Raw genomic sequence first — 20882 nt, 5'->3', positions numbered from 1 at the left:
TATTTGGAATTTAAGCTTCTTCAACCATGCGTCTAGATTATTCTTATCTTAGTTCCCACGATGTTACTGTAAGGCCTTTAGATGACAGTTTTGATTACAAGTCTGCACACTTCCTAGAAAAACACAGTCCTGATTGGTACTTGTTGAATAACGCATACTAATTCCAGCCTGAGCCTCCTTCGCATTGAATGAGTCATAGTGGACATCTATCCTCCGCAGCAGGCAGCAGTTGTCTCTACAAGGGCACTGCTCTGTGGTACCAGCAAAGGGACAAGGTACTTGAGCTTCCCAAATTTCCTGATACACCAGTATGTCTGCATACACACAAGGGGAAGAGCCACGCTACACTATGCAGTTTGTTGCATCTGTCTGGTTCAAAGGATTACAGGAGACATACAGCATGACTGGAAATCAAGTAACGGAATCTGAAAAGAACATCAAAAAATGGCGTGTTTCAATCCAACCGGAAGCTCTTTCAGCTCCTTTGCCTTAGGTTCCTAGTCTTTTCAGTAAAAGATGCTGCTACAAAATTAATAGAAAGCTTCAGCTCTGAATATTTACCTTTGCTGCAGACGATATGCAATTTGTGCCCAGTCATATATTCCACCACCTCCAAAACAGAATCACCCAACAGCTCAATGCAAGAAAAAATGTTTTTTTTTTTTCTTAATTTAGAGGTGCAACTCCTTAGTTGCCTTAATGAATGTACACATTTATATGCCCATATGCTAGTCATCCAAGTCCTGACCACTATCTCAAGCTAAGCTTCCTCATACAGGCTAACCTTTAACCTTGCATTATAGAGTCTCTTAAATAGTCTTCTGACCAAAGAACTGACACATGCACGCTTCAATTCTCTGGCTGAACTGGCAGCTGTCAGTGACGTGACGCTTTTCATTCACCCCTTCATGATGTGAGCAAAGAAGAAACACCAGTATTTCTGAATAGCTGCCCAAACAATGTGGGATTCAAAACTTGTTTTACACTAAGCAATGATTATGACTTCCTCATTGCTGAATATGGATATGTGCTTGTCTTCCCTGGATCAGGGAAAGGACAAAGCAACTGAGTCATTGTTGTTTTACATCTCATAGCATTTGGGGTTATTCCAAATAATATTTAGAGGCTTTGATGCTACTCAAAAGAAAGAATGATTTCTGGGTTTGCTCCTTGGGACTGAATTCCCACTTTCAGTAATACTGGCCATTACAGCTCTGATTGCCATAATAGTTTTAACTGAAGTAGCAGAGGCTACTGAAGCAATGGCCCCTGCAGGTGGAGGGAAGTGTCACTTAGGAAGGTGGCTTTGCTACTCCCTGTGTCAGTCTATGATTTCAAAACGAGTTTAAGCTCATTCTCACAGGCGACCTTCTTGTGTGGGAGCTCAATCTTTCATTGTCCTTCCCACCAGGGACGACTTAATTAGATATAGGGTTTCCTTCTCGAGTTACTGGATTTGAGGAACCACGCTGTTGTTACTTCCAGGCAGTTCAAACAGAGGTAACGATGGACAACAAATAGGAGGGAAAATCCTTAAAAAACAAACAAACAACAGCAATAAAAAAAAAGATAAAACCTGACACACCTCTGAACAGCACAAGACTTGCCTTCACAGCAGGATGGAGACCCTGGCATTCAATGCCATAGTGCTACACTGAGGGAGCAAGTCCTCTGAAAGTTTTTTCCTTTTCAAGAAGCCAGTCAAAAATCTCCAGTTAGTTTCATGTAGATGAGAAGCTAGATTGAAAACTGCCCTTTACTTGAGACAAAGGTGGCTTTTTGCAAGGTTTAAACTACTGGGATATTTTATCAAGGGGTGAGACCAGGAGAAGGGATCAATTGCAGAAAAAAAGTGGAATGGAATGAAATATCTTTACTACTGATTGAGGGTAGATGCTACACTTTTTGCTTACAAGCTGGATGAGCAGGGAAGCAGATTTTCTCCAGGTGCCTCAATCACGCTGATTGCAAAGGTTGCAGATGACCGGAACAAGCTTAGAGCTCCCAGAACAACCAGAAAACAAAACAACAACAAAAAAAAACACTATGAAAAAGCCTTGGTTTGTAAGGAGCTTGAAATAATATTGCTCCAAAGTTAGTGCTGGAGAGACACTGTCAACCTGAAGGATGTCAAAGTCAGGAGAGACACCCCCAAATTCTGAGATTACATCGTAGTACTTTTAATACAAAAGCAAGTAAAACACACAAAAATAATTACTATTATGGATCTATGCATTCTGTTATTGTATCCCGGATCTTCAGAAATTGTATTTTAAAGCTTTTCTTTCCATTTAGAAATGCAAGAATACCTTTGTACTTTCAAACAAAACTGAATTTGCCATGATCATAGAGACGAGCTCAACAATGCTGTCAGTAGAATTGACAGCCTTGAAATCTAACTTCAGAACCAAAATGCAGAGCTCATTCTCACATCAATGTGTGCATTTCTGAGGGACACTGAGGAAACGAAGGGAGCAGAGTACAGTGCCAGACACCCAGCCCCTTGGTGCTCTGATAGCAGTCAAGCTTCTTGAGCTCTGCACAGGAGCTCACGTGCCTTGTGCTGCCAGCTCCAGTGGCACAAACCCCCACAGGGAGACGATGAGTTGGGAACTGGAATATCTCTAAACAGCCGAAATGTCTGGGCAGCTCCATTCGGCTCAGATTCATGATACCATACGTTTTAGCTATTTGGGGTATATACCAGACGCATGCACAGAAACACTGAGACAGCTTGAATTGTTCAGTGGGAGAAAGCATCTTTGAAACAGCAAGTCAGGTTTTGATTAAACAGGCAACTGGACTAGCAAGGAGCTACATGCCCTGAGGTTGCAGAGGGTAGGCCACTTTTAAGACAAATAGACACATCCTCAGGGGGTGCAAACAGCTGCACTGAGATAAGCAGGGCTGCACCTTTCCACACAAGCTGCAGATCCAGTCTCTCTAGCTGGAAGATCTGTGGACAGGACCAGTGACACAAATAGCAACCAACTGCATTCAGGTGGGAAGAAGCTACTGCGCAGGAAAGCAAAAATGGACACTTTTGCAGTGGTTTCCAATACAACACAGGAGCTTGTGATATAGAGACTGGCTGTCAGCAAGAACCTTCATCTGCACTGACCTCCTCTCACAGTAGTCAGTAGGTTTCTTTACAAGGGCCAGCAGGGAATAAGAAAGAGATGGGGTGAGGAGGAGATATCTGGCATTACCCTCTGACCATCAGAAGCTGGTAAGGATCTTTGAACCCATTTATAAAGGTCAGCACCATTCAACGAACTGATGCACCTTACATGGACAGAAGACAAAGGAAAACAACTGTTCTATCATAATCACCATCAGTTAATGATTCTCTACTAAAATTTCATCACTCTCATCTACAATGACCTCCTATTGAGTAGAAGGTTTCCCACATGAAGAAACCAGGGTCACCCGAGGTCAGCAGTCCTATCCCCTCAATATTTAAGCTAAGAAAATTCTTGTAGGCAAATGAAGGCCTTGGAAACTTCAGAACTGATCAACATGTACAACCAGAGGACAGGCTGCTGTCAGGTAGAGATTGCATAGAGACACTTTGAAGTCAGCAAACACTTTTTGATCTGGTTTGCGTCTCCCAGTTTCAGACCAAAGGGCCAGAATTCAATTTTAAGTACCATCAATACAGCTCTAACATGGACAGAAAAGATTACAAGATAAGTGTAGTATGGGGTGCAATGAAATGAGAAAATATCATGACCATCTGAGGGCGCAAAATATGGCTCAGCTAGAATTACAATGAACCTTGATGTACTCAGGAGATGCTGCTGTTGAAGGAGAGCCCCACAACATCAAGAGGAAGACTATGCCTGCACTACTAGGAAAGGACTGTGCACCTTTCATATCAGAGAAACTCTCATTCAGAAGCCCTGGAAAGGCACCAAGGCTAATTTTTAACCAAAGTCATCTGTGCTTAGCTCTGCAACAACTGATGGCCTCATAAAAAAGACCATATTCACAGCTAGCTCTGCTGGCCAATTCTCACTCGTGCCTCTACTTCTGGCATTCCACATTTTCAGCCACATTATGCACATCTCAGCTCCCCTTGCTGGTTTGTTGTTAGCATGAGGCACCCAACCATCACAAACTCTGGCACATGCTGCAGCCCCTGCTAAATGCCAATCCCACTATATGAGCCTGAAGCTGAATCCCAGCCTTTGCATCTAGAAATAGAGATGCAGTATGCAGATTTGTCTTAGTATGTAATTAAACACAGCACAATCCTGGTTAACTTGAGGTTCCAAATACAGGGTGAAACATGAAGGTTTGCTCCCTGTGCAGAGTTAAGGCGCTGATTTTTATATAGACAAATGTCACCACTGAGCATAGTTAGAATATCTTCCTAACGTGAGATTTATGAAGATAAAAGATTCCATCCCAGAATTTCAAATAAATAAATCATCCAGTAATTCACTTGGTGTGCTTGCTCCTTTTGCACCAAAGCAAAATACAGGGCACATGATTGATCTTACCCAGTGATCAATGAAATTCAAGCATACAAAATTCCCTGGTCAGTCTAGCAAGGACTGCTGGGATTTTTCAACATTTGTCACCAGCACAGGAAAGTTACGAGCTACAGAAAAAAGCACAGTAAGAAAGAGTCACAAAATAGCCATAGGGTCAGATAGAAAGGTCAGGAAATATTCCTTGTTAGATCCACTCCAGGCAGCTAGAATACATAGGTTCTCTGCTTGAACTAAAAGTGAAATGAGTCCAGGGTATAGGGCTCAAATCAACCACATCACTCTGGCAGGGCTGAAGGGCCAGGAGTCCAAACCAGTGCTGGGCAGAAAAACTTGACCTCTGAAAGAAATTCTGACGTGCAACATCCTAATTTTGTTATTACCTTGAATATAAAGCCAGAACTTCTGAAGGAGTGTGATTTTCAAAGAATGCTGACTCAAAGATAACCAAACCTTTTTGTTTCCCAGGACTGACTTTTTTCTCCCTTGGGTAATATTAAAATATTCCATGCTAAACATAACATTAAAATTTAAAAGTAACAATATTTTAACATTACTGATGGCAACAGTAGCATCCAAATTACTTGTTTTGATACTTTCTGCCAAGAAAGTGCAAGTTCCTGCAAAACCTTTTGATTTTATACCAATGGGACATTTTCCAACATTAAAAAAAAATCTTTCTGACAACAGTGCATTAGTGTGCTGCGGTCTAAACGAACAGTTTCCTACATCTAAGCTCCAGGGTGGTGTAAAAAACCTTTAACCTTACTAGAGGAAGAGGCTGAAAGCAGTGGTGTCCCAGCTGTCTCCATTTGCCAACTGGATGACTCCTTTCCTGCCTGAAAAATTCTGCCACTGAATTCCCATCAGGCTGATGATCTCTCCTCCTTGAAGCAGTGACTGTACTTGGGAACATCAGAGGTCAGCTTGGGAACCTGTGCTGTCCTGCATAATGCAAGACAGAATTATGGTGTCAGAACTTGGACTGAGTCTTCATTTCACTAACTGCAGGATGGTTCAGGAAACATGCCCATCCTCTCACAACTGCAGTCCCAATTCTTGCTTCACCACTTTGGTTTGGTCTAGGCCTTTTTCCAGAGCATTTAATCTTGGTATTAGCCATCTGATGTTACCAACAGAGCCCATGACTTCCTCTACTTTGCCCCAGGTCTACTTCACACTAGTCTCACCTAGAGGATTCTACAGGCTGGAAAATAAGCACAATGATAGAAATGTATCAGTTATCAGTTCTTTACACTGTGTTTGGAGTGATGTGGGGAATCAAATTATTTGTTCTGCATAACATCTTGATGTCTGACTAAAGTCAGGGAATCCTACCAAATGCTTGTATCTATCAGAGCACATGCATTGCTTATAACGGATTCAACCAAGGAGAAAAAAACACACACACAACAATAAAAAAATCTCCTGTCTGTAAAGCAACAAGTATGTCCCTGCCTTGTGTGAGAACAAAAGTATATTTAGTTAAATCACCTTGGCAACTGAGCCGGCTTGCAAACTTTACTTTTTCAAATATATCCAATCAATGTGTAAATCTCTCTCTCTCTCTATACAGACACACACATGCATATATACATATATAAAATGTGTACAACTTACTGTTGATAGTACTTCCTCCAGCATTAGCTGCAGACAGGTCTCTGCTCAGTGTCTAATTTCAGCTGCCAAAAGATGAAGTCTGAATACCAAACAGACCTAAATTAAAATCTCAAAGATAGCGGGTACAGCTTCTTCCAAGCAAGTCAAAGGGCCCCGCAGATGCCAGTCCAATAGAACTACCCTACAGAAGGGGGATGAGATCTTTCTGGAGAAGAGCTGCTTCCATGAGAAAGCCATGGACTTGAAGGCAGGTTTTTCAGCTGCTATTTAGAAATGGAGATAACTATGACCTTGAAACACTGTCCATAAAGAAAAAAAGCACAATGTATTTCAGTAGATAATGAATCAAGCTGTATAGAAATCTGGAAAGATGAATTTTTTCCCTAATGCTTTGAAACTGCCTGAAAAATTTCTTCTCTAATAACTGGATCTATTTTTCAGGCATTCAGTAGAACGATCTTTATGTTGTTAATAAACACGTTTCTCTAATGAATATCTCTTAGTAATCTTGCCTCTAATTCAGGAAACCCAAGTGCAGCCGAGATAAAAATATGCACATACTAAAAGCTCAAACTGAAGAAAAAAAATCAATTCAAAGTTAAATTACCCATCTTAAATTTCAGTATAAAGCGTACTAGAAATACTGAGTTCTTGAACTTCAATTAATCTCTAGCTCTTAAGCCAGAAGGGAAAAGGATTCTTCAGAGTATCAGAAGGGAAGCTGCAAAGAGCTCAGGCCTGCTTGCCAATGGACGTCACTATCGCTTAAACTTCCATCCGTGGCTCCGCTGGGCTGCTTAACTCATGCTCATCTCAGACTCCTTTGGGTTTCTTTTTCCAGGCATCTGTGTGTGACTGCCTGCATGCGTGTGGCATACATTTTCCAGTTCCACTTCTCAGGGATTAATTGGCAGAAGTGCTTGTCATGGTTAAATAATTTTATTTAATTTGCACCGTGTGAAGATATTTGGGCAAAAGGGAAAAATAATTAAAATTTAATTACTTTTTTCCCCCCTTTATAATGAGAAACAGTTGCATCCCTTGGAGACTCAGCTAGGAATAGAACATCATTCATTTTTATTGTTAAATATGCAATTCAAGAAAAAAAAAACTTGAAAAAAAATCAAAGATCAATCTCTTGTAGTAGAAAAGTGACATGCAGCCAAGTCTAGAATAGGTAAAAACAGATCTCTAGAATCCATGACAGCCGAAGCTTATTAGGATGCTAAGTGGACAAGATAACATCAGCATTCCAAACAGAAATATCCAGGGGACTTTCTCACAGGTTTCTATATAAATACATACATGCACACAAGCACACTTTTACTGAAAGGCTCAGAGATGTCTCCTCCATGAGTCCTGCCAGCTCTGGGAAGCGTCATCCTCAGAGCCTTCACCACGCACATTAAAGAATTACATAAAGCTGAAAACCTCTCATCTCTAATTTTTTCTAGTTTCAGGCCCATCTCAAGCTGAAACATCAGTTTGCTTTCTGTAATTTCCAAGTGGGAAGAAAGACTGCCTAAGTCCTCCTCTCCTCTTGATGTTCCCTCTTTTTATATATGACATCAGAAAAGGATTTCCCTTCATATAAAACACCTAGAGAAGGGCAGAGGAAGCAAATGGAGGACAGAGATATATTGTTATAGACAGTCCTGTGATACACAGAAAGAAATGTTTCCCATAATTTCCCCCCGAGTTCCTCCAGTCTAGAAGTAACAAGGAGGTCAAATTTGCGGACATGGATAAGCCCATGAGCAAGGTGATGGAGCATATGCTTTCTGCCTTCAATGTGCAGATCAGTTTGCATGGAGATCAGCAGAAAACTCCCATTGGCATTACCTGGTACACCAGTAGCCCCCACACCATTTCAGCATCATTTGGGCTTCTTCTCATTGGCTACAGCTGATGCCTCTACTGCCAAATACATTGAGGTGATGATGCAGTATGGTCACAAATTTCACTGGCAAAGGAAGACAGGACTTCCCTAGCACTCCTTGATACGTGCCCATTTTAAAGTTTCTTCTTTCCAATAGAAAAGTGAGAGAGGATAACACGACTGTTTTCACAGTGCTTAATGTAATGACACCACAGCCTAGATGAAGCCTCTCCTTCCGCTACCATGGTTTGTGTTTGTCAATAACCATAGATGCCTGAAGGTGAAACTTATTCAAAATATCACAAAATACAATATTAGAACAAAACCAACCACCACCAACAAAAAGCCCAAACTAAACAAATAAAAACATTCTGACACCACAGCATAATAATTCGAATTAAGACTTTTTTTAGTGCCCCAATTCATATTAAGGAAACGGTAACCTCTTTCCACAAGAACATGTCAATATGTTTTGATGTGAAAAACCTCACATGACCACGTCCTTGATACAGTTTAATGACTGTTTCCCAAAGTGGTTCTTCTATCCTCTATGGTTTACGTCCTTGCATCACCATCTTTTACTCAGTGTAAATATAGACTCCTTTAAAAAAAAAGCGTGGAAAATAAAAGGCAATAAAACCAAATAAACAATCAGAAAAAAAAAAAATCACTTGAAAGTAAATCTTCCATTACCTTATGGAAAAACTGCTGGAACAAGCTTTTGCCCTTTCCCATGGACAGATGTTCTCATCAACGAGAAAATTAGAACTTGATGACAAACTCCAAGGTTTAAATGTCATTCCCTACCAACTCTGGTTCAAATGAAAATGGAAGTGGCATTAAGAGAGCAGTATGCGAGCACTGCAGACTGGTAATTTCCTCTAATTAAAAAACAGAGTTTATAGAAGCATTTAGCAATGCTCACCATAAAGTACAAATCTGAAAGTAGGAGGCTCCTTTCTTGTTCTCAGTGCCCAGCAAGCTACTTTTCTGCTGCTAGTGAATTGTTTGTTTCCTCAGTCTATTCAGGAATTTCTCACTCTACATAACCGTTTTCTAACATCCTTAAAAAAAATCTCAGACCTACCAGTAACTCCTGTAGAAAGCACCCTCCTGAGCACTGGGTGAGTAAGGTGCAAACACTGTAATTCAAGCAGGTGTGTGACTTTTTTTACATATGATGCAAAGAGGCACAATAGGACTCAAAGTCTGGGCAGTACAAGCTAACATTTCTAATGCAAATATTATTTTACCTCTGTAACACTGGGAGAGAATATCCTCACAAGAAATGCATCATGAGAAGTGACACACTGATTGTCTCCTGGAGCCTGGGTGCCCTTCTGGAAGACACACTTTAGTTAAAGTCAAGTCATTAGGCTCACTACAAGAGGAAGCGGATGAAATCCAATCGAATGCATTACAGAGGTCAGACTAAATGAGCTAATGGTCCCTTCTGGTCTTAAAAAATCTATTAATCTAATTTAATTCTCTGTTCTACTCTTCATACCAGAGTCAATTTAAACTCATTTATATGAAAAGAACACATTACAGCAGCCTTGCACAACACGCCACGTTCTGACTATTCAGTTTTAGGCTACCCAAAAGCTTCATTTAGGAGCTCAGGAGGAGGTTTCTGTTCTTTATCTGCAAAGGGAGCTTTTGTTTACAAGCAAGGCACCAAGCAGAGGCAAATCTCCCAACTCAATATTGGATGAATCTGCATCTTAAAACAGTGTGAATACATCAGAAGTGTTCCTGAGCACTTCCACCTTGGCTTGTATTTGGTTGCTGGCATTCCTCAGCTGTCCAGACCCTTGCCGTGCTGAGGACAAGAGCACTTTTACCAATAAAGCCTTTCCAGGTGCTCCAAGGATATTCCTTGTGAATAACTAGTAAAATAATACTGCAGTAATAAAATACTTGGCGGTCACTGTCCAGTGAGAAAAGCACGTGCTTAGTTGGAGAGAGTCAAAAATATTCATTGCTGTTAGCAAGGGTCCCTGCACTGCGTACACATGCTACAGTCAAGCAAATACATTTTACTACTTCTCCCTTAAAAAACAAAAATAAAAATAAAAATCCCCTCATTTTCTTTTTCATGCTGCCTTCCCTGCTGGAGCCTCAGCACTCACACCACCGTTACTGGTTCTTTGCTTAATTCAGCAGTACAAGAGTGCAAAACACCGTGTGAGTTCAGGCTGATCCATCCTGGCTATCCTCAGCATCCTTCACGCATGCTTAAGAGCGATGAAATAAGTTAACGCAGTCAGGGAGACAAATGAATGTGAGGCCAATACATGGAAGCTCGCAAAAGTTCTTCTTCATGTGGAATGTTGGGAAGGTGCTACAAACACACAAAGGAGTTCCTCGTCTCTGCTGGCACACCTACACTTGTTGCCTTCTTTATATTTTCTCTCCATTCACAGCACAACTAAACCCTTCCTTGACCCTTTCCCCATATCCATCTTAAACACCAACAGATACAAAGCACTGCAGAGCTGCCTGATGCTTGATATCTCCAGGGTCTGTGCTAATTTATTCCAGCTATTTGAAGCAAGCACAAATTGCACCCCAGAAAGCGTGCTCAGACTGGGATAAAGGCAGCTGATTTTCCCATCTCCTCTCGTGGCTGGTGTATCACTTCTGTAGTTTTCAGTTCTGATGTTATTTTCTTCCTTCCCTCCAACTCTTTCTGAGCCTGAAGCAGCCAGTACTGTGTGAGAATACAGAACTGAGAAGGTTTGTAACATGAAACACCCAGTTTGCTTATTCAGTGCCAGTCCTTTTAAACCCAATCCTGTCTTTCAGTGAAATTTGCCTTAAGACCTGTTTCCTCTCAGCGCATTTTAATCAAGCAAAAATCCCGTTACAGTGAGGAAATCCTGTTATGGAGAACAATGGCTATGTTGTTTTAATGGACACGTCTCTTTCAACTAAGCCTTCATCATCTGCTTTGCCCCCCAATCATGAGCACACCCTTGAAAAAAACCTTTTCAACATAAAAATGTAGGACAGATACTGTGACTTCAATGTATATGGACAGTCACTATTTGTTCCAGCTTACAATTTATATTATCCTCTTCTGGTGCTTTCGACACAAATCAGGAGGCTAAAAAGCCTTTCACTGACAAAGTGCAATTCCTTCTCACTCCTGAAACCCAAGCCCAGACTCACACCAGCTTCAGAGGATTTGGCTGAATAATGGCACTGCAAGAGATTAGGGATTTTGTCCTAGAAACTTTTTTTTTTGTATTAACCTTCGCCCATACTTGCCTGGCAGACTGCTTACCCAAAACAAATGGACACTGCTTTACTCTTGCTTTCTTCATTACCAAGTCTCTTGACTTAACATAGTCACTATGCCAAAATGCACTTTAAGAAGGTGCGCTTCAAAATGCATATTATCTCTTTTTTCTAGACTTTGCCAATCTTCCCATGTCAGGCTGTCAACAGCATCACTGACTAGCATTTCACAGCCCTTCATGGCTGGTCCCATTTCCCCAGGAATGCGGAGATCTACAAACTACCCAACAGACAAAACTCTTTCTGCATGTTCAACCTAAATTCACTATTTTTTCTACAAATAATCCAGCAATCCATCTCTACCATGAGAGTTCAGTCGGACTTCTGAGGGTAAGGCTGACCTTTCCACTCCTCACATATATTTTAGGTACTTTTTATTTCTACAATTGTACTTTAGGTGTTTGGAAACTTACTTGCTGTCACATCAGAAGGATGAGGAGTTGCACAGCTTCCTGGAGTCAAGGGACTCTGTAAAGCCGCTTGTAAATGTTCAGTAATTTTGTGGTTTACTCCTCTCTGAGTGTCAAGACAAGCAGTCTGAAGAGCACCTCTGCTTGCTTTGACTCCAAATAGAAAACATCAGGGTGTACATGTACAGTGGGCATGGTGGTGATGGGTTGATGGTTGAACTAGATGATCTTAGTGGTCTTTTACAACCATGATTCTATGATCCCTTCCTCAGTCTTATTAGTTAAGAAGAGGAAAGAAAAGCTGGCATGGCAGCATTGCAGAGTACTGGCAGCATCGAAGAAGTTAATTAGAAATGTTGAACAAGGTTTCAAGAGACGAGTCTTATTAAGTGGTGCTAAAAATATTACAGTACTCATTTTCAGAACGAACACGATCAGTGGCAGACAAGCAAGGAGAGCCACAGTGGAGGTATTTTCAGTAGGGAGCAGGAAAAAGGCTGCTCATGGGAAAAAAGCAGTAGCAAAACCCTGAGGTGCCACAAAGAATCACAGAATTGTTAAGGTTGGAAAAGACCACTAAAATATCTAATCCAACCATGAAATAAGCAGCCACGTCCCCATGCCCTGAGACAGGTTAGTGGCTCTGCAGCCACACCAGAGCAGAGCTGCAGGGAGCACAGAACGTTTGCACATCATGGTGCGAGCCATAAGGAATTAGGTACAAGAATATCGTGTAGGTTGAGAGGGTAATGCCTTGAGAAGAAGCCTGGCAGATTATAATCCTCTTTTAGGGTGAGAGGAGTGGAGATGGCAAATGTGATAGCTCAAAAATAGAATATCCTGGAAATTGAACCCCCAACTCTACACAGACCTCCTTCCTCACAGACAAACCAGAGAAACCTGCTGTCCAAGGGCTACATCATGCATTTGTTGCTGAAAACCAGATGTAAATCTCCAGCGCTACAAACACTTCTCTACTATATGATGCAGTCCCTTCCTCCTGCAAAGGCTGCCTCAGTTGTTTGCTCCATGTCGCTTCTGACACACAGCTCCAGCCCACACTCGCCCCTGACATAACTGGGTTTGGTGCAGAGGATTTTCATCAGACAGAGAAGCTGTGGTGGATGGCAATTCAGTAAGCCGGTGGTCTCGAACTTAATGAAAGGACTATTAATTTCAGCTCCAGGCTGAGTCCTGAAGCCGAGCAGCTCACCACAGAATAGGAAAGCTGCTATCCTTCATCGACAGTTAATGTCTCTTTCTCTCTGCTATCACCCCACTATCTGCCACAGTACATCCTATGCTTCCTGCCACAACAGCCACTTCGGCTTCTCAGACATGTTCTTGGCAACATGCTTTCCCCCTCCTGGTGTTTGACAGGATTATGAAGTGCAAAAATTACTGGCCTCTTTTTGTTTTGAAGCTTGAAAGTGAAGTTTTGCTTCATCATTTGTCTCTTGCTGCCCTTCTCCTACATCAAGCCATCAGCCCAGCCACAAAGCCCAGCTTGCATTTCTTGTGTTTCCTGGCCTGTGGAAACTACAAGGTGTGACTTGCCTGCAGATTTCATGAAAAATTTGTATTCAGTTTGCAACAGGGACAACTGATCTCCAAAGAGGCATATCAGCAGCCCAGCATTGCTCCCTGATGGGTTAAGCCTGCTGTACCATCTTCCCAGGCTGGCTTACATAGGAATATGAGGGCTGCTCTGGATGGTCAGGCTCTCTCCCGTTCCACATCCACCGAGAGGATTGTACTTTTATTTAGGAGGAGGAAGCAACCACATACCTGTCTCTACTGGAGAGGCACTGAAGATAATCCCGTTGTGCTAACCAAACAGCATTAATATTTATGAAATGTTCCAGAAAGGGAAGGGTTTGAAGCTGAGAAACATTGCATTTTAGCTTGAGAGGTTTTTTTCTTTTTTTTTTCTTTTTTTTTGTGAGAAGGTAGAGAAAAGAGCTCAAATTTCCTGGCCATGGGCAAACATTGCTTTTTGAAAAGCATCCAGTGGTATGATACTTTGCTATTTTTTATTCAAGTACTGCTTTATAAAGGGGAAAAATTTTACACAGGACAAAAATTAACAGGTAGCTCAGGCCTCAAACCGTGAACAAATGTGATTCATGCCCTTCTGGATCCGTATGTACCCTGGTTAGGTGAAACACTCTCCTCTCCTTCTAAGCCTAGTGTACTAGCTGGCCAACTAACATAGGTTGAGATGGCAGCTTTGTTAGAAAAAATGAAGTGTCCTTGTGCTGCTTTCTTCACCTCCATACTTAGCCACGTCTTTCTATCCTGAATAGCAAAAAGGAGAATGAAATATTTATAGAATAAATGGGACAGGCATAAATGGGCAAATATTGGAAGATAAAAGCCAGGACTCCAGTTCACGATGTGAGTTAGCAAAGGCTGCTGAAAGCGAGGGCTGATCTCTGCAAACTTCCAGCAACGCTGTGCAGCCAGCAGCTGTCACTGTAAGCAACGAAGAGAAACAGGAACGAGAGAGCTGGGGGATGCTCCTAGATGGGAGGAAAGCAACTGGAAAATAAAAACACGGGAGAAGCTGCAATTAAACACCCTGCAGCTCCCCAAAACCAGTCCCCGTCCGCCAGGAGAAGCCGCTCATCAAAAAAGCTCAGCTGGCCTTTTAAAATGCAGCCCGAATCTTACGAGATGCTAAGCATGTCTTATCACAATGGGATCACGGAGCAATAGCAATTCATATCCTGTGCACAAGTGGGATTTAAGATTGGGCAGCCCTTGTGATGCATTTCCCAGGCAGGCCTGAGCCACATTAAAGGCAAGCAGTGGAGGAAGCCTCTTCCAGCTACCTATTAGCACGTGACAGCTTTGAAACGTTCAAGATCCTCTGCCCACTATCCACATTACTCAGCTGTCAAAGTAAAGGCCTCAGATTTATGATGTGAAAATTACATTTTAACGAGGTGTCATATGTGTTTAAAGTTCTTATTCATCACCATCCCGCCACATCTTTTACCCAAGACACAAATGCACTTAATTAGCATATTATAAGGACAGAGGGTTCACCCTATCTGCATTGTAAAACTGCTTCAGGAGAAGAAATCACCACCCTTACTGAATAAAATGGAGGCAGTCACATGTCAAGAGAGCATCCTGAGATACTGAAGACAAACGTGAAGGATAAAAGTTTGATGGGCACCCTCTGAGGTTTTTAAGGCATTGCAAATACAGATGGAAGCTTTGTATCACATTTCATCACCAGGTTAGCAGTCCGCAGGGTTAATATGCAGTATAGGAAAGCCACTTAAGAACAAAGAGGCTGCATTACAAGTTGTATATCAAGTCACTATCTTCCTTACAGATAGGGCACATTTATTTATTAACAGCATACATCCATTAGCATCCAATATCCCACTTCCAGGGTCTCCTGAACAGAACTAACATGAAGAACAGAACATCTGAAAAGCAGGAGGTTTGTATTTTCCTTCCTGCCACAGGAAATAGCCAGTAGCCCGAGCAGAGCTTTACCAGCAGCAAACAGCCATGGACTTGCAGCACTTTTCTCCCCAAGGTTCCACCTCTGTTAGCTGCGTGCCTGCAAAGAGCTCTGCGTCACCATGTGTCGCTGCCAGGTCGTGCAAGTGGTGTCCTCATCCCGGTGCTGATTTACCAAGAGAGCTTACTGCAGCTGCCCAGGGAATGGAACGCGTGTGCCCTGCTGAGGGAGCTGCTACTGAAGCCGAGCACAGAAACTCCAGATTCTGACACAAATTTACAGTGAAATGTAAAAGCCCATTTTTTTCAAACAATGGCCTGGGAAAGCTCTGTGACAGTGAAGATCTCAAATGTGTACCAAACCTACCTGCATGAACAGGTCTTTAATTAAAACTCACAGAAACTGTTTAATCACTGTGAAGAGTAAGAGGATGTGATTCCTGCCTTTCCTATAAGATAAAGGACTCCAGCCTCCTGTTTTCCCTGGATGGTCTGGGAAAAGACTGAAAATGTTTGAGTCTAAGTGATCTGGAGCCTCCAGCACCTGTTTTTTATTTCACATATCCTTGAAATATATGATACTAGAGATTTCAAATATGTTTCAAATACATTAACTGGCTATTTAGGTTGCTAAATATATTGTAACAATCAATTTTTGCTTTTAAGAGCTCTGTTTTTAAAACTTCACCCTTAATTGCTTTTTAACAAGCAATTTGCTTGACCCATCAATTTTACAATCTTTTATTTTCTAATTAAGCAGATATTGTTTACATATCTTGCTACTCAAGCTTTAAAGCTATAGAAAACAGATGCAAAATGCATTCTGTCTTTGAACTTTCTAAAGGAACTGAGAAACAATAGCCATCTTGAAAGAGAAGGGAGAAACATACCAACAAACCGCTCTTTGTAAAAATAAGTAAAAAAAAGGAATATAAAAATATGTCCTAAGTTTTCTCTGCTTTCCCGGAGTTACACTGGCTCCTGTTCTGCTCTTTGCTGAAGGAGCCATGATGGGTTTAATCCAGCCACATATTTATATGTATATTGCTTATATATAAAGAAATGCAGCATGAAATTTAACATTAGCCAAAAAAAGTGTTTCATTGGATCCTGAAGGGGAGGTTCAGGCTGGATATTAGGAAAAATTCGTTCTCAGAAAGAGCAGTGATGCAGTGGCATAGGCTGCCCAGGGAGGTGGTGCAGTCACTGACCCTGGAGGTATTCAAGAAACATGGAGATGTGGGTAGGGATAGACTGGTGGTTGGACTGAATGATCTTAGAGTTCTTGTCCAACCTTATGATTCTATGAGAAAGAATCACACAGTATACCATCTTCTCTCTTCTCAAAAGAATTAGGTGCTGAGCAAGTATTTGCTCCCCTATCCAGTCCTTCCATTTGACTAACTAGCAAAATAATGCTCCCCCTAATCAGCTTGTGCAGGTAATGGAGCACTAAACTCCCTCTGCAAAAGCATTCTCCTTTGCTTTGAAGTTCCTCAGCCCCATTCGAGCTGTCAAATCAAGGATTTCACTTCCTGTAAGAGCAGTCTTCTCACAAAAGTCCTGCAAACCCATACAGCAGTGAGGTAACGGGATGCAGTTCTGCCAAAAAGACAATCTCAGCAATTTTCAGAGAAAAGAAATGCATGTAAAATTCAGCTTTGTGTCCACGTTGCAAAGCTATCAAAAATGTACAAAAGGAACATCAGAGAAGGCTTACCAGATTCCCTGACATCAACTTAACCCTCTTTTTCCAACACCCAAAGCCAAAACCTACTTCAGCTTTCCATTTTAGAGGATGGTGGGTTTTAAATTCCCACCCAAACACTGGTGAAATCAAAGGGACTTCAAATCCCAGCCAAACAGCATGACACAGGAATAACTCAAAGCCTTATGCTTAAGAGATTTCCAGCCCTCTACAAGGCTTTCATCTGCTCTCCCATCTCATTAGCTTAGACTCAGCTAGTAAAATGGGATGGGATGGGAAGGTATTTCATTTTCTTACAAAAAAGTGCAAAATTTGAGTTTTTCATTAAAAATGGCTTTTTTTTTTTTTTGTTAAAGATGCTATTACTGAAAACAGCCAACACATGAAAAAGAGGCAGTAGAGAGTCCACTGTAATACCTGTAAATGATTCATTGAAAAAGAGAGAAATCCTGTGAAATAGGAGGCATGGAATTGATTTTCACTCCTTGGGGATAACCAATAACTCACAAATTGCTCTGCTTCACTCTACCACTCAGAAAGTACATGCTCATCATTAAGTTGGGAGAATGAAAAGTGTTACTTCATTTCTTGCTCAGTTTAGATCTTGCAGAGGTCAACATCATTGAAAGGATCCCTGCTCTTCCCTTAACAGTCCCTCAGGCTCGTTCATTTGCTTCTTCAAAAATTTTTTCTTTTCTTCCTTACATTTTTGTATCAAAATTGGAAATTCATTGCTCAATTACTACTTCTATTCCACCCCTCCCCAGATTTTCATATCCTCAGTTTCTTTCAGCATCTCTTTTTAAAACATGGATGACAGGCTGCACACAGGGAAAGGAAAGCTCATCAACAAAAACATCTTTGCTCCTCTTTTGGCAATCTGAATCCACTCTTCTTGTTAAGTCTTTCTCATCATCAAAAAAGAATACCTTGGAAATAACAGTACCACTAGTCATCTAATTTGCTATCTAAATTATATCACTTCCATCTTTCTCATTCCTTTTTCAGCATCTCTGAAGACACGGTCCTCCACAGGAAATACCCAATAACTCCAACTAAAATAAGTTTGTGTACAGCAGTAACCATTTGTGAAAGGTTTAGCAATCACAGCTTGGAAATTCTTGCACCATCAAACAAGTCTGACCAGAGTTAGTCTAGGTCATGTTACTAGCCAAGTAGCAATTGTGAAGATTTTGTTATCAGTTCCTCTCCTGATTCTAGACATGGACTTTTGGATGCTCACGTTCACAATTATTGGTGGCTTCTGTAAAAGGCCCACAATCCTTCATCTTAATGGAACTAATTCATCTAAACTGGTTGGCAATTTGTCCCATGCTGTTTGCAGCAACAGCATCTTGCATGCTTTGTTTGGCCAAAATTTCTGCAGAAGGGGTGATGATCTTATGTATGGAGCAAAATTCAATTAAGAAGAAAATAGTGGTGCTGTTCCTGTGATGTGAAAAAGAACATGGACGTCTGGAGACTGTTTCAGGTTAGTTATGGGTAGCATACTCCTTTCTCTATATCATTTCAGACTAAGATATTAAAAAAATATTCTGCATGAATTAGTGTCTGAACATCCATCATAGGTATTGCGGTGGGGCTTAATTTACAAACACAGACAGATCATTAACACAGGATCATATTTCAATTTCACCCCCAATGTGTGAGAAAAATAGAAATCCCAGTTCAGATTTTGGCTCAGTATTAAAATCCTTACCTGCTCTGCTGTCCAGCGGGCCAAAATCCAAGGAATACTTCACTACGTGATAGTTGTTCCATACGTAAAGAAGGTTGTCCCGGGGATTATAATCCACAGCAGCAATGTACTGATAGGAGTTTGGAAAGGGCACATCCACCATGCTATCCTTGCTTTGGTCAGTGTTATATATATAGTCTATTTTATTCCCCGTGGCTTCATTGTCATCATCTTCATACACAGACTTTACCACATATAAAATCCCACAGATCATAAAAGCGTTAGAAGCTGACCTCTTGTCATAGGCAGTATCCCACGTCCCTTCAATCCTTAATGTGTAAGGGTTTAACTGGCTAATGACTATTTTGCCATTATTTTGTTCTGTTGCATAGATTACCCACAGCCCGTTCTCATCCACAGCCAGGTCTATATCAGACTTGCCTCCCCAGCGGTAGGGAGAGGTGTCATGGTAATTTGCATTAGCTATGATAGCCTCCCCGCTTTTTATCCTTGTCCTCAAGTCAAACTTGACTATATTTCGGGTTCGCTCCTTGTTGAAGAACAAAGCCCCATCGTACACCACAAACCCAGTGCCGTCCACTCGGTGCGGGAGTTTGTAGGTCGTGGTTGGCCTCCCAGCGATGAAGTCATCCTTGGAGGAGTACTCTGTCAGTGTGTCTGTCCGATAAGGCGTCCAGGGCATGTAGTAGATCTTGTCAGACGCCTGCAGTGGGTCTTTGCACCAGGCACCAGACTGGTGGTCGGATTCAAACAGGTGTTCGCTCTGGTATACTCCTTTTAGCAGTCCAGGGCAAAGGAAAACTGTTGGAGGGGGAAAGAATTTAAAACAGAAACCAAAGTTAATGAGACTCTGGAGGTGGTTGGCCCAAACTTCTAAATAGTCTTTAGCTCTGCAGCAGAGGACACTTGAGGTCAGAGGCCCTGTAACTGGAGACCAGCCATCCTGCTGGCCAAGCCTCTAGAACAAGACTTGCTGCACCAAATTGATTGTTCTTCTGCTTTTTCTATCAACTTTGGCTCATTTTCTTATTACTTTTCAAATCTATTTTTACAGGTGTACTTACTTGGACCGCTCGCCTTTGTAAACTCTGAAATGAGTACGTGCCCCCAAAGGATTTCTGGGTTTGTATTTCCAGATTACATTCTGCAGTGAATCTGTACCTGCTAGGTAAAGGGGTAAACTCTGGGGGAATTGTTCCACACAGTTATTTTGAACAGCCCACTGCAGAGTGGCCTAGAAGTGGAAATAAGAGAAAGAAATTCCCATCCTTACGGCCCAAGTGATATTAAATATTTAAAGGGTACCAATAGCAAAGCAGAGGCAAATCCCTTAGCAACTCAGAAGAACATTTAAAGCAAAGGGAGCAGGAGGGAATACCCAGCTACAGACCAGTAGTGGAACTAGAAATGAAGCTTCTGAAGCTGCTACAGGACACATGAAACATGCAGTCCACACAATTAAAAATGAATGATGTATGAAGGCTGAAAGGAAAAGGAAGGAAGGAAGGAAGAAAGAAAGGAGAGAAGGAAGGAAAAGAACTGGAGAGTTCCACTGGAAAGGAACCCAAGGTCTAGATTTTAATCAGTTAAAAAATGTCCTGTTAAATATAGTAGTAACTCAAACTTAAAAACATATACCTTCTATTGTTACATGAGAGGAGCACAGAGGAGCGGTTTGACTAACTGGGGTGCTTTGCTGCTCAGACTTCTGGGGGGACGAGAGGGGCCGGCTTGTGGCTGGGGCATGCCCAGGGTTTGGGAAGAGGTCAGCACTGCCCGGCTGATGCTGGCATCCCAGGAATGCCAATGCCAAGAGTCTGGCCGGCTGCATGGGGAGACAAAAGGGGTGCGGGAGGGATGCGCAGAGAGAATCAGGCTTATTGGCCTTCGTTGTGCACCTCAGCATCCTCTGACCTGGAGGGCTGCACACGCTTCAGGGGGAGAATATTTGCTGGTTATTTGTAACGCTGATCTTCAGGAACTCGAATAACCACCAAGATGAGAGATGCAGTAGAGAGCTGCAAAGAGGCATCCCACCCAAGTTTCCAGTAGCACAGAGCTGGCAGATGGGATCCTGCATTTGTGCTCCCTGCTTGGAGTGTAACCAATTATTTTCTAAAATTCAGAAACTGGTAATATCCTCTGGAGAGGGAAACAGGAGGAAAATCAGATTTAGCAGCTGGTGTAAAAGCATGTTGCCTTTCTGGAGTCTCAGAAACCACCACAAGTAGCTGATAAAGGGGTGCCATTTCTAAAAGGCTTTTGC

At 41.8% G+C, this 20882-nt stretch overlaps 1 protein-coding gene across 17 annotated transcripts in view; it reads right to left on the bottom strand.

The window, feature by feature from the left end:
• The window catches only part of ADGRL3 (adhesion G protein-coupled receptor L3), a 490362-nt gene that overhangs the window by 154073 nt on the left and 315407 nt on the right, over positions 1-20882 (bottom strand). For all 17 annotated transcript variants that reach the window (XM_021393480.1, XM_021393481.1, XM_021393496.1 and 14 more), the window contains one exon: positions 18617-19417. In XM_021393480.1, coding sequence (XP_021249155.1) covers positions 18617-19417 — 801 coding nt within the window. The remainder of the gene's footprint in view (positions 1-18616; positions 19418-20882) is intronic.

The sequence above is a fragment of the Numida meleagris genome, chromosome 4, assembly GCF_002078875.1.
Source record: "Numida meleagris isolate 19003 breed g44 Domestic line chromosome 4, NumMel1.0, whole genome shotgun sequence".
Taxonomy (NCBI): Eukaryota; Metazoa; Chordata; class Aves; order Galliformes; family Numididae; genus Numida; species Numida meleagris.
This window is presented reverse-complemented; position numbering and strand designations above follow the sequence as displayed.